Raw genomic sequence first — 12,399 nt, forward strand, 5'->3', positions numbered from 1 at the left:
GATGTGTGGCAGAAACCATCACAATATTGTAAAGTAATTATCCTCCAATTAAAAATTAAATTAAAAAAACAAGTTTGGAGTTGCAGCAGGAAAGTGTACAGAAGTGTCCAGCAGAAGCCTATGGGAAATATACAGGACTGGAACTTAGGCATTCAGTGCAGATTGAAGATAGCATCTTAGGAATTGTCTGGGGACCAGTGATAGTTGGAATCAACCGCTAAAGTATTCTTAAGTCCATCCATGTCTCCCTTGAGCTCCCCTGCTGCTATGTCATTCCAGTACTATCATTTCTTACCTGCTCTATTGCTACTTTCCCATAGTTAAAAGTAGGTCACCATTTTGTGGGGTATCTCCACAGCACCCTTATTTTTCCTTCCAAGCCTTACTTCAACCTGTGACACAAAGCTTGTGTAATTTTGAGGATGGTGTAGTTGTCTGTTTTACTTACCCCTGAAGGTCTGGCAACTTCCGTGGGGCCTGGCACAGACTAGACACTCAACTTGTGTTTTTTTTCCCAGGGTACTAAATGAATGTCCCTATAGAAAAGTAGAAAAAGAGGAGTTGAAGTGAGAACTCTGGTGAATATTCTTAGTGCACAGAGGAAAATACTGGGAAAAACAAATAGGAAGGCAAAGAACCAGGAGAAGGTGCGCCTTAAGCTAAGGATGAGTAGAGATTCCAGTGGTGGTGGTTTATTCTGCAGGTGGTGGAGAGCAAGGGCAATAAGAAGAACCAGCATGTACTGGATGCTTTCTGTATGTCATGACTGTCCTGATTTCACGTGGATGAACTAATCTTCACACTAACTCTGTGAGGCAGGTGTCCCTATTATTTCTATTTTATGAACGAGCATACTAGGCCCAGAGAGGTTACATACTCTGCTCAAAGACAAACCAATGGGGGAAGCCATGAGTCAAACCAGGCCACCTGGCTGTCAGGCATGGAGTCTTTTTACCATGCAGTCATTTTGGTTCCATCTAGCTGAGGAGCAGAAAGCAGTGTGCAGCGGGCTAAGGGCTATGGCACAGAGGATGGAAAAGGAAAAAGAACACCCCTCTTTCTGACCTTTGTCTGTGAAAGGAGCATCGCGTTGCCTGCCTTTCTAAGCTGTGGCATCTCCCATGTTAGGTCACCAAGTCTACAGAGATTGTATGTGAATGAGAGCACCCCTGATGCAGCGCCAGCCGTGAGAGCCTACAGGATATGCTTTATCTTAGAAGAAGTGGTTTTGAGCACGTCTTCAGGATAGTATAGCAGCTGCTTTGACGTTGCCTTTTTTTTTTTTTTTTTTTTGAAACCACATTCCAGTATTATTACTGACTTAAAATAGTCCTTGAGAAAAGAGAAAAAAATAATCTGGCTCTAAGGATAAAAAAAACCACTGTGGTATTTCAGCTTACTTTCAGTTTTGCATATGTCTGTGAATCCTTCCTGCTTTCTCTTTTTCACAGGTGAGGGAGTAAGGTCTGGCCCAAGCTGGATGGGAAAGCATCTGTGTTTTCCTTGCAGCTGTTTTGCAAAGCAAATACACAGGTACAGGATCCACCAGCAACAGTGAGGTCAGGACAACATTCTGGGGGAAAAACATGCCCCTGAGTGACCGACTAGACTGGTGTCTGTCATGTTGCAGGATGTTGCTCCCTCTTAACGCTCGCACGTTAAGGTTCTGGCAGATTTATTGATTCCTTTCACTAATGATCTGGGAAGATATTAATAGCAACTATTTTGTTCCTAATTGATGCACATCTGCTGTGCACATGACTAAAATCATTCCCAGGATTTTTCATTGCACAAGTTTGGGAATTTCATTTAAAATATGTGTCTATATATTTATCTTTTTCTTTCTTAACATTTGTTATGGATGGTGACTTTCCCTAAGCCCAAATCCAACTATCATGCTCAGATTTCCACACAAGAGGAAGATAATTTGTCTTTTTTTTTTTTTTCAAGACTTTCATTTGAAAAGTAGAAACCTGACCTCTTGAGGACAATCCAGACTCTTTAGGGATGCTGGCAATCCAATTAAAAAGTACAGAGAAATCTAATCTCTGTCTCAAATTTATTTGTAGCTTTTTCTTAGTTAATTCTCTCTCAGTTTTGGCTTGTGTGTTTTTTTTAATAAACCCAGCCTGATATTTGACCACAAAAAGCATTGAAATTGCTTCTTGCTTTGTCCAGCCTGACTTCACATCACTTATAAAATATACATGTTCTCTGTGGCCTGTCCTTAAGCACGAAAGGAGACTACAAGTACAGATAAAACCATTGTTTGAATAGTGCATTAATTATTGTAAGAAACTTTAAGAAAAATTATTGTATAAAGAAAGCTTATTTATAAGCAGAATTAATACTTGGGTGCCTTGCAGAGAAAAATGAAACAAATATGATGTTGTCCAGGAGTGCCTTTCAGTTTTTACTCTGGAGGCCTGTGAGAAACGTGTACAACATTGTCCCAGAGACTGACTAGAATTTGCTCTTGAAGCCAGGTCACTGCTTTGGGGGAAAAATTTACCAGTGGACACTTGGGGCTGTCCAGAGCACAAGGCTGCTATTTACACCCACTGAACACAGGACTGTTCCCTCAGGCAGATTGCAAGGCCATTATTTTATAGCCCATTGGCAGAATTGCTGGGTCAGCCGACCTTTTCCTGTTGAACATCCACGCAGTGCTCCTGGGTGCCATGAACCGAAAACTTCTAAAGGAATTGGGAGACACCAAAGGGATACTAGCAAGCAGGCTGGAAGTGCAGTCATATTTTTGTTGGCTTTTTATGAATGTCTGTTTTCAGAAGTATAACCCCAGGGTGTCTGCTTCCAGGTGACACCTCACATGTGAGCAATGAGTTGTAACCATGATGATAACCAACAATGAACTGAGCACTTTCTTTGTGTTAGGAATTTCTCTAACCACCTTACCTGCAACCATATTTAGTTTTCACAAGCACCCTGTGCAGTAGCTAATGTTATTGCCACCATTTTTACTGAGGAAGAAACTGAAGCCTGGGGCGGTGACATAATCTACCTAGGGTCACAGAGTTTGTGCACTGTATCCTGCGTGTCCATCTCCAACATTCTTTCTAAGGGACATGCCAGCACTGATACACGAGAGCAGGAAAACTGGTATCTGCAGACAGTGATGATTGTGCAGGGTCTCATTGTCTCTGGATGAGCACTATTCCCAAGCCTTTCTTTCAGGATGGTGGGGAATTGGAAAGGCTAAGATCCATCTATGCTTGTTTCTGTCTGAAGAAAGCATCCAGTGTCTGTTAGTGTTTTCTTTTAAGAGGCGGGGTCCTTGGCTACCCTGATGCAGGCCCGTCTTCCCCATCTCTGTGTTGTGTTCCAGAGAGGCAAGTCATGGGTGCACCTCCATAGGGAACCAGCCAGTGGGTCTAAGGCGGCAGCACTGGGTCATTGGTGAGGAGCTTTTCCTGTCGCCCTTCCTTCTTCCTCCAGTCTTAGAGTCCCTCTTCCTCAGGTTGGAGAAACTGGTTCCACTTTGCTGTCAAGCCAATCTGTGATATCCTGGCTTAGAAAGTTCCAGGGCCTATACTGCTTAAATAATAAGATTCTACTCTTATCTCTTGCCTGCCTCCTTCTGAAAGTATTCAACTCAGTTTCAGTTCAGTTCAGTTCAGTTGCTCAGTCGTGTCTGACTCTTTGCAACCCCATGAATTGCAGCACGCCAGGCCTCCCTGTCCATCACCAACTCCCGGAGTTCACTCACACTCACATCCATCGAGTGAGTGATGCCATCCAGCCATCTCATCCTCTGTCATTCCCTTCTCCTCCTGCCCCCAATCCCTCCCAGCATCAGAGTCTTTTCCAATGAGTCAACTCTTCGCATGAGGAGGCCAAAGTACTAGAGTTTCAGCTTTAGCATCACTCCTTCCAAAGAAATCCCAGGGCTGATCTCCTTCAGAATGGACTGGTTGGATCTCCTTGCAGTCCAAGAGACTTCTCCAACACCACAGTTCAAAAGCATCAATTCTTCAGCGCTCAGCTTTCTTCACAGTCCAACTCTCACATCCATACATGACCACTGGAAAAACCATAGCCTTGACTAGACGGCCCTTTGTTGGCAAAGTAATGTCTCTGCTTTTGAATATGCTATGTAGGTTGGTCATAACTTTCCTTCCAAGGAGTAAGCGTCTTTTAATTTCATGGCTGCAGTCACCATCTGCAGTGATTTTGGAGCCAAAATAAATAAAGTCTGCCACTGTTTCCACCGTTTCTCCATCTATTTCCCATGAAGTGATGGGACCAGATGCCATGATCTTCATTTTCTGAATGTTGAGCTTTAAGCCAACTTTTTCACTCTTCTCTTTCACTTTCATCAAGAGGCTTTTTAGCTCTTCTTCACTTTCTGCCATAAGGGTGGTGTCATCTGCATATCTGAGGTTATTGATATTTCTCCCGGCAATCTTGATTCCGGCTTGTGCTTCTTCCAGTCCAGCATTTCTCATGATGTACTCTGCATAGAAGTTAAATAAGCAGGGTGACAATATATAGCCCTGACGTACTCCTTTTCCTATTTGGAACCAGTCTGTTGTTCCATGTCCAGTTCTAACTATTGCTTCCTGACCTACATATAGGTTTCTCCAGAGGCAGGTCAGGTGGTCTGGTATTCCCATTTCTTTCAGAATTTTCCACAGTTTATTGTGATCCACACAGTCAAAGGCTTTGGCATAGTCAATAAAGCAGAAATACATGTTTTTCTGCTCTGATGTTTTTCAACTCAGTTTCAGTTCAGTTCAGTCATTCAGTTGTGTCCAACTCTTTGCGACCCCATGAATCGCGGCACGTCAGGCCTCCCTGTCCATCACCAACTCCCGAAGTTCACTCACACTCACGTCCATCGAGTGAGTGATGCCATCCAGCCATCTCATCCTCTGTCGTCCCCTTCTCCTCTTGCCCCCAATCCCTCCCAGCATCAGAGTCTTTTCCAATGAGTCAACTCTTCACATGAGGTGGCCAAAGTACTGGAATTTCAGCTTTAGCATCACTCCTTCCAAAGAAATCCCAGGGCTGATCTCCTTCAGAATGGACTGGTTGGATCTCCTTGCAGTCCAAGGGACTCTCATCAGTCTTCTCCAACACCATAGTTCAAAAGCATCAATTCTTCGGTGCTCAGCCTTCTGAAAGGTAAACGGTGAGCACTCAGAATTAAGTAATACTTCCAACCCACTTAAAGTTTCCTAATTGCCAACAAAGATACATAAGACCTAGGAATAACCATATTTTCTAAAGGCCATATATGTCATCGTTCACAAAAATGAAAAGTGAAAGTCACTCAGTCATGTCCAACTCTTTGTGACCCCATGGACTCTACATTCCACGGAATTCTCCAGGCCAGAATATTGGAGTGGGTAGCCTTTCCCTTCTCCAGGGGATCTTCCCAACCAAAGGACTGAACCCAGGTCTCCCTCATCACAGGTGGATTTTTTTTACCAGCTGAGCCACAAGGGAAGCCCACAAAAAATAGTTCACAAAGCCTGCCATTAAGTGGCACCCAGTAAGTGGCAGCCACAAGTATTTGAATCCTCAGGCCTGGCCCCTCTTTGTTGTTGTTTTAGTCATTCAGTCGTGTCTGACAATTTGTGACCCCATGGACTGTAGCCTGCCAGGCTCCTCTGTCCATGGGATTTCCCAGGCACAAGATGCTGGAGTGGGTTACCATTTCCTTCTCCAGGAGATCTTCCCAAGCCAGGGCTCAAACCTGTGTCGCTGTATTGGCAGATGGGTTTTTTACCACTGAGCCACCAGGGAAGCCCTGACCACTCTTTAGTATGTCATAAGTGTCTGATCAAAAGCAGTTGACTGAGGGAGAAGGAGAAGTGTAAGATGATATACACTTGAAGTTCAAGTGTATACTAGTTCAAGATACATACTTGAACAGAATTCAGTGTAATGCATATGTGTTCAATCCCTGGTTAAACCATTATCTATAGACTCTGATCTCCAACGGCATGTCCTAACTAGGGTACAGAGATACATTGTTGGTTCAGGGGTAGCTATTCGCCATCAGGCTGTTCTTTCTGGGCTGTTTTGATTTCCTGAGCAGCTTTGTGTGAGAAATGCCAGGTGTCAAAAAAATCTGTTATAGAGGAGAATCATAGACAAGCCATTAGGAAAAAACTTTATTATATAATAGAGAATATCCCGTTTTCCTGAACTCCCCCTGAACACTCTTCCTCAGTTGAAGGGTCCTGAGTATCAGACTTACCCATACTCAAGAGCCCTGTTGCTGCCCGCCTCACGTCTCGACCACATCTCCATTTTCTTTTCTTTCTTCCCCCCATCTCCTTTTTCTGGCTACCTCTAGCTACTTTTAATTCCTTCTCTTCCCCACTGTTTGCTGAGTGGATAATTAAACAGTAAGTCCTGTTCTTTGTTGAGACCATACTTTTAAAAAAAGACTTCCTGCAGGGAACTGGCAGAAGGCAATGGCAACCCACTCCAGTACTTTTGCCTGGAAAATCCCATGGGCGGGGAAGCCTGGTAGGCTGCAGTCCATGGGGTCGCTAGGAGTCGGACACGACTGAGCGCCTTCACTTTCACTTTCACGTTTCACTTTCATGCATTGGAGAAGGAAATGGCAACCCACTCCAGTGTTCTTGCCTGGAGAATCCCAGGGACGGGGGAGCCTGGTGGGCTGCCGTCTATGGGGTTGCACAGAGTCGGACACGACTGAAGCGACTTAGCAGCAGCAGCAGCAGCAGCAGCAGCAGCAGCAGCAGCAGCAGCAGCAGCAGCAGCAGCAGCAGCAGCAGCAGCAGCAGCAGCAGCAGCAGCAGCAGCAGCAGCAGCAGCAGCAGCAGCAGCAGCAGCAGGGCACTGATGGTAACTTTGAAAGACAAGCTTTGAAAAGGGGGCCCCTGAACTTTAGGAAGATGAAAGTTTTGATAATAGAATTCAGGTAAAAGCCCATTCCAGCTGAGTCTTCATGCTCAGGAGAGTACAGGTTTTTAGAGACCATTGATTGTTGGTTTCTGTCCTCTAGTACTTAAGGTGCTGGAGTTGACCACCTGGGTTCAGATCCCAGCAGTGCCACTTATGAGCTGTCTGATACTGAGCAAATTACTTCCTGTGTGTGTCTCAATTTTTTTCATCTGTGAAACAGAGACAATAATAGCACCTGGCTTAAAGACTTGTGAGGACTGAATCAAAATGAACCACTTAGCACCTGGACACATGGAAAGTATTCAATAAATGCTTAGTAAAACATTCATGGAGTGCCAAAGAAAGATATACTTACTCTAGATTTGTGTAAAATTATCATCTTGAAACCATGGTGACAATGGTTACTGCATTTGACCTAATAATAACCTCCAATGTTTTTACTTTGATTTTTCCTCTGTCAGCCACCTCCCTGGGAGGGAAGCAGGAGCTGCTTGTCTACGTATCTCTGTGATCCTGGGTAGATGAGAATTATAAGCCATTGGAGTGATGGGCCTCCTGGTTCTTTTTCTTACTTAGGTGCTGGAAAGCTTCAAGATCATGGACTATAGCCTTTTGCTGGGAATCCACATCTTGGACCATACCCTCAAAGAAAAAGAAGAGGAAATTTCCCAAAATGTACCTGATGCTAAGCGGCCTGGGACACAAAAGGTTCTTTACTCAACAGCAATGGAATCCATCCAGGGTCCAGGGAAATCGGGAGATGGAATCATCACAGAGAACCCAGACACGTAAGTGCAGCCATCTGCCCACACGCTCCTTGATCATGGCAGCCAACATCATTGGGTAATTAAATGCAGTCATATTCCCTTTGTGGTGGCTCTTTAGGAATAGATTCCTACCTGGTACTAAAATGGATCAAGACAGCCTAATTTCCTCTCATCCACGGATAACTGGATGAATGGCAATTTTTTGAGTCGTTATGCTTTCACTCACATGGTTTCTTTTTTCAAATGGCTCCATAATTTAACAATGGCTAAAAATGTTTTTATTCCTATTTACTACATATTCAAAACATCCTTCACAAACAAGGGGGAAATATTTTGAATTTGAATAAGCGTGCATTTAAGCAAATACTTGCTAGAAGTGATGTCTGCAATTCAGAACTTTTTATCTATGTAAGAGGATTCTGTTGTCCTCGTCCTACATCCTGACAGATGTGATCACTTGCTTCAGCCAGATGTACAGCATTAGTTTGCATGTACAAAGTGCTTATTGACTAACAGAAACAGTTACAACCAAAGAAAATTATTGAATTGGTTGACTGTATCACGTGTGTGTACTAGCTGAGCGAAAAGACTGAAAGAAAGAAACCATTTTCCTTGACTATATAAAGTGCCTGTCTTGTAAGCTTCTCCAACGGCGACTAAACCCCAGACATATTTTACTTTTATGAAGGAAATTCATACAAACTAAAATTTTTAATCCTTCTTGTAAATCCATCTAAATGTCCAATAATTGATTAAACAAATTATTCTATGTCAGCATACTGAAGTACTGCACAGTACTACACAATAGCATACTGAAGTACTACACAGCCATTAAAAGCACATTAACATTGAATATGAAGAAATGTTCATCATTTAGCAAGTGAAAAATTCAGGTTATAAAACATAAGTAATAACTTATGCAGATGAATAAATACAAAGGAAAGATGTTAATAGTAGTTATCTTTGCATCCTTGGAATGGATTCTTTATATATTTTTTTCCTTTGTGCTCACCTATATTTTATTTAAAAATTTCACAGTAAACATATAAAAGTGTTGCATTTTTGATGGGCAGTATTTTGAAATACTTTTAAAATTCTTGCTCATGGTTTTAAAATCAGAATAATTTTTTAATTGAATTCTTCCCATCCAACTCTTCAGAACTGACAACTGTGGTATTATTCTCCTTCTCGGGAAGTACATCTTTCTTTATTCCCAGGAAGACTTTAGCTGAAGCCAAAAAAAAAAAAAAAAGAAGAAGATGAGTGTCCATGATTTTTAGAGACTAACCATTTTCATTTACAGTCTATTTATTAGAAATTATTTTTAACTGCCTGTTCACATAAAATGATTTCTCTTTTGCTCTGTTCACAGAATGGGAGGCATTCCAGCTAAAAGCCATAAGGGAGAAAAGCTACTTTTATTTATGGGCATTATCGACATTCTGCAGTCATATAGGTAAAAAATTGGGGGAAATAGTCTTTTATTATTTCAAAATAATTCAATGAAATGTTCTGAGAATTCACCAAATGGGGTTGATTTTACATTCTTACTTTTGTTTTTCTGTATGTGTACATTTAGATTAATGAAGAAATTGGAACATTCCTGGAAAGCTCTTGTTTATGATGGGGTGAGTGATTTATCATGCTCCTTGTTAAACTGGATTATTTTTCTGATTTCTCAGAGACCTCAGTGTATGTCTAGGAAGCTGTGTCACTTGAAAAGGAGAGGAAACAAAGATCTTTATAAACTCAGAGTCTCAGGCTTAGCAGATCAGTTCAAATCTAAGAATAAAGACAACATAACTGTGAATGGCTCTTCCAATAGAGGCCATCCAGGTGGGTAAACAGGTAGAGGCCAGGAAAACAAAATGATGTCTTATTTTGATGTGCAATCTAAAGGACCCAATTAGGAGATGATGAGAAAAAGCAAAAGGCTTTTCATAGGCACTGGAAAGACCAGTAAGACAGTTGAAGTTCTCCCAAAACTAAGCTTCAGAGGGGTTTGAACCTGAATTTGATGGTAGACAGCTATAGGCTGGAACCCTACATTTAAACCATGTTACTAACCATGTGACCCAGACACATTGCTTGCTTCTCATCTCTTAGTGTAGTTTCCCATTTATGGCAGGAAGCTAGTAATAGTACCTGTACCTCAGAATATTTCCCTGGTGGCATAGTGGTAAAAAATTCACCTCTAAGCAGGAGATGCAGGTTCAGTCCCTAGGTTGGGAAGATCCTCTGGAGGAGGAAATGGCAACCCACTACAGTATTCTTGCCTGGAAAATTCCACAGACACAGGACTCCAGTCCATGGGGTCACAAAGTGTCTGACACAACTTAGTCCATACACTACTACACTACCTGCCTCATAGGCTGACTGGAGGGTTAAGTTAAATAATGCCCTTTGGTGTTCAACACAATGCATAACACATAATAACGACATGGGAAGGGAACACTTTTAAATTGTGTTGGATTTAAATATAACAAAGGTTAACTGATATGAGAATGTGTTTTGCACCCATTACACACACACACACACACACACACACACACACACACACACACACCCCTTCCTATCTAGAGTTAAATTTGAACTTCCTGCCGCTTGACAGAACATTTATGGCCTCAGCCTCACTTAGTTAATAACTCAGAGTGACACTTCCAAAGATTGTATTGGTCAAAGATTTGCTCACATATTTTTTTTTAAGATGTTAGCAGATGCTTTCCTTTGAAAAAAGATAAATTATAGATGCTATTCTTCTCCATTCCTGGAAAAGAATACTTGCTGTCTCAGTTCTGTGGAAGACTGGTAATAACCTCTCAGCATGTCAGATCTGCATTTTGTCCACAGGCTATGGAAGTGACCTTTGTCAAAATGCTCTTTTAAACAACAGGTTCACAAGTTTGTTTCTGAGAATCAAACTTAGGCTTCTTATTTAAATCAAAGATTATTTTTTAAGAAAAGGCCAAGATGGAAGGTTAATTTTTTTTCCTTCTAGCTGAGAAAAGTACCATCTACATAATGCCTTGAACATGGAAGGGAGAAAGAGTAAATACTCACTTTCATTCTCCTCCTGTTTATTGATAGTTTCAATTCCCTGTTACCAAATGAGACTTCTGCTCCAAATAGTATCCTCTATCTGTCGGATACTTCTAAGGAGCCCATACCTTTGTTGAAATAAAATATGTCTTCTGTTCTTCAGTGTCCTTTTTTAGAAAAAAAAAAATCTCTGTGCTGATTATATATTTATGTAATTATAAGCAATAGTTAAGAATTTATTTTTTTGTCTTTTTACAATTGTCTTCTCCTTTAAACAATGCTTCCTCATACCAAAAAGAGCCACAGTTTAACCTCTCTTAGAAGGCAAGGGCTGACTCAATCATCTTACATCCTGCTGCTGCTGCTGCTAAGTCACTTCAGTCGTGTCCAACTCTATGTGACCCGATAGATGGCAGCCCACCAGGCTCCGCCGTCCCCGGGATTCTCCAGGCAAGAACACTGGAGTGGGTTGCCATTTCCTTCTCCAGTGTGTGAAAGTGAAAAGTGAAAGTGAAGTCGCTCAGTTGGGTCCAACTCCTAGCAACCCCATGGACTGCAGCCCACCAGGCTCCTCCATCCATGGGATTCTCCAGGCAAGAGTACTGGAGTGGAGTGCCATTGCCTTCTCCAATCTTACATCCTGTGTGTTTCTAAATGACTGACTTGTGAATCCATGTCCACTTCCAGCAGAAACTGACAGAACACTGGGGAAAGTGCATGTCAGACCAGTGGGAAGTTTTCCATCACATCTGCAGGATCACTGATAGTCTAGAGAACATTATCACTTGGCAGAGGATTCCTCCATGCTGTGTCCTTCATAAAACACTGATTACAGAATTCTCTTATGCTTCATGTAACACCCAATTTCACAGATGAAAGGAGTGAGGCACTGAGATACTGTCTTTACCCAGGATCACAGAGCTCTTTAAAATTGAAATTAGAGCTAACACGAGAACTGGGTCTCTGGATTCTGGTCCAATGTGTATTTTTTCTTCCAAACCCACTGCAGACGATATTATCTAGATATAAAGTTTAAGAAGTTTCCCTTTTGGAATCCATGAACCTCAAATCAAAATGGAACACTAAATTACCAAATTTACTATTTTTAGGAATGTCTATCTTAGATAGCAAATAAATGACTGCTGAATAAATATATGGAATTAGCTCCTTCATCTGTCTTCTTTCCTGGACTTGTGATAAAATGCCCCCTCAGTCCTAAAGAATCCTACCAAGCATGAGAGAATTGAGCTAATGATTTAATTCAATTCAGCTGTATCTAATTAGTAGCTAATTGAACATAACAGGGATCATCAGTCAGCCTTGTCTCCTAGGAATCTTCATGGTGTTTACATACCTTATTACTGGAAAGTGAAACCAGCAAACTCTTTCTTGCTCTCTCTCTCAACCTTACTTTAGGGTTATTTTGCTTGTCCCGGTTTTGTTCTGACTGAAAGTGATTATGTCTTTGTTCCAGATGACACTTGAGGCACTGGTTGCCTTATGTTAAAAAACAGAATTTAAAAGCCCCTCATGGTGGACAGTAGATCAAGGATTAGCTGTTTGGGTTTATAAAGCAGAGTCTTTGCTATCTCAGCCCTGCCGCTCTTCATAATCTGTTTCACCATGAGTATCTGGAGTCTTTACTCAGATTGGTCCTTGTGCTTTTTGCCCCAGCCCAGCTCCTGTGCAC

The 12,399-nt window shown here is 41.8% G+C and overlaps 1 protein-coding gene across 2 annotated transcripts in view; it reads left to right on the plus strand.

Moving 5' to 3' along the window:
- PIP5K1B (phosphatidylinositol-4-phosphate 5-kinase type 1 beta) overlaps positions 1-12,399 on the plus strand; it is a 359,464-nt gene that overhangs the window by 234,362 nt on the left and 112,703 nt on the right. For both annotated transcript variants that reach the window (XM_005683717.3, XM_018052047.1), the window contains exons 8-10: positions 7,480-7,691; positions 9,043-9,126; positions 9,250-9,298. In XM_005683717.3, the coding sequence (XP_005683774.1) occupies positions 7,480-7,691; positions 9,043-9,126; positions 9,250-9,298 (345 nt within the window). The remainder of the gene's footprint in view (positions 1-7,479; positions 7,692-9,042; positions 9,127-9,249; positions 9,299-12,399) is intronic.

The sequence above is a fragment of the Capra hircus genome, chromosome 8, assembly GCF_001704415.2.
Source record: "Capra hircus breed San Clemente chromosome 8, ASM170441v1, whole genome shotgun sequence".
NCBI classification, from domain to species: domain Eukaryota; kingdom Metazoa; phylum Chordata; class Mammalia; order Artiodactyla; family Bovidae; genus Capra; species Capra hircus.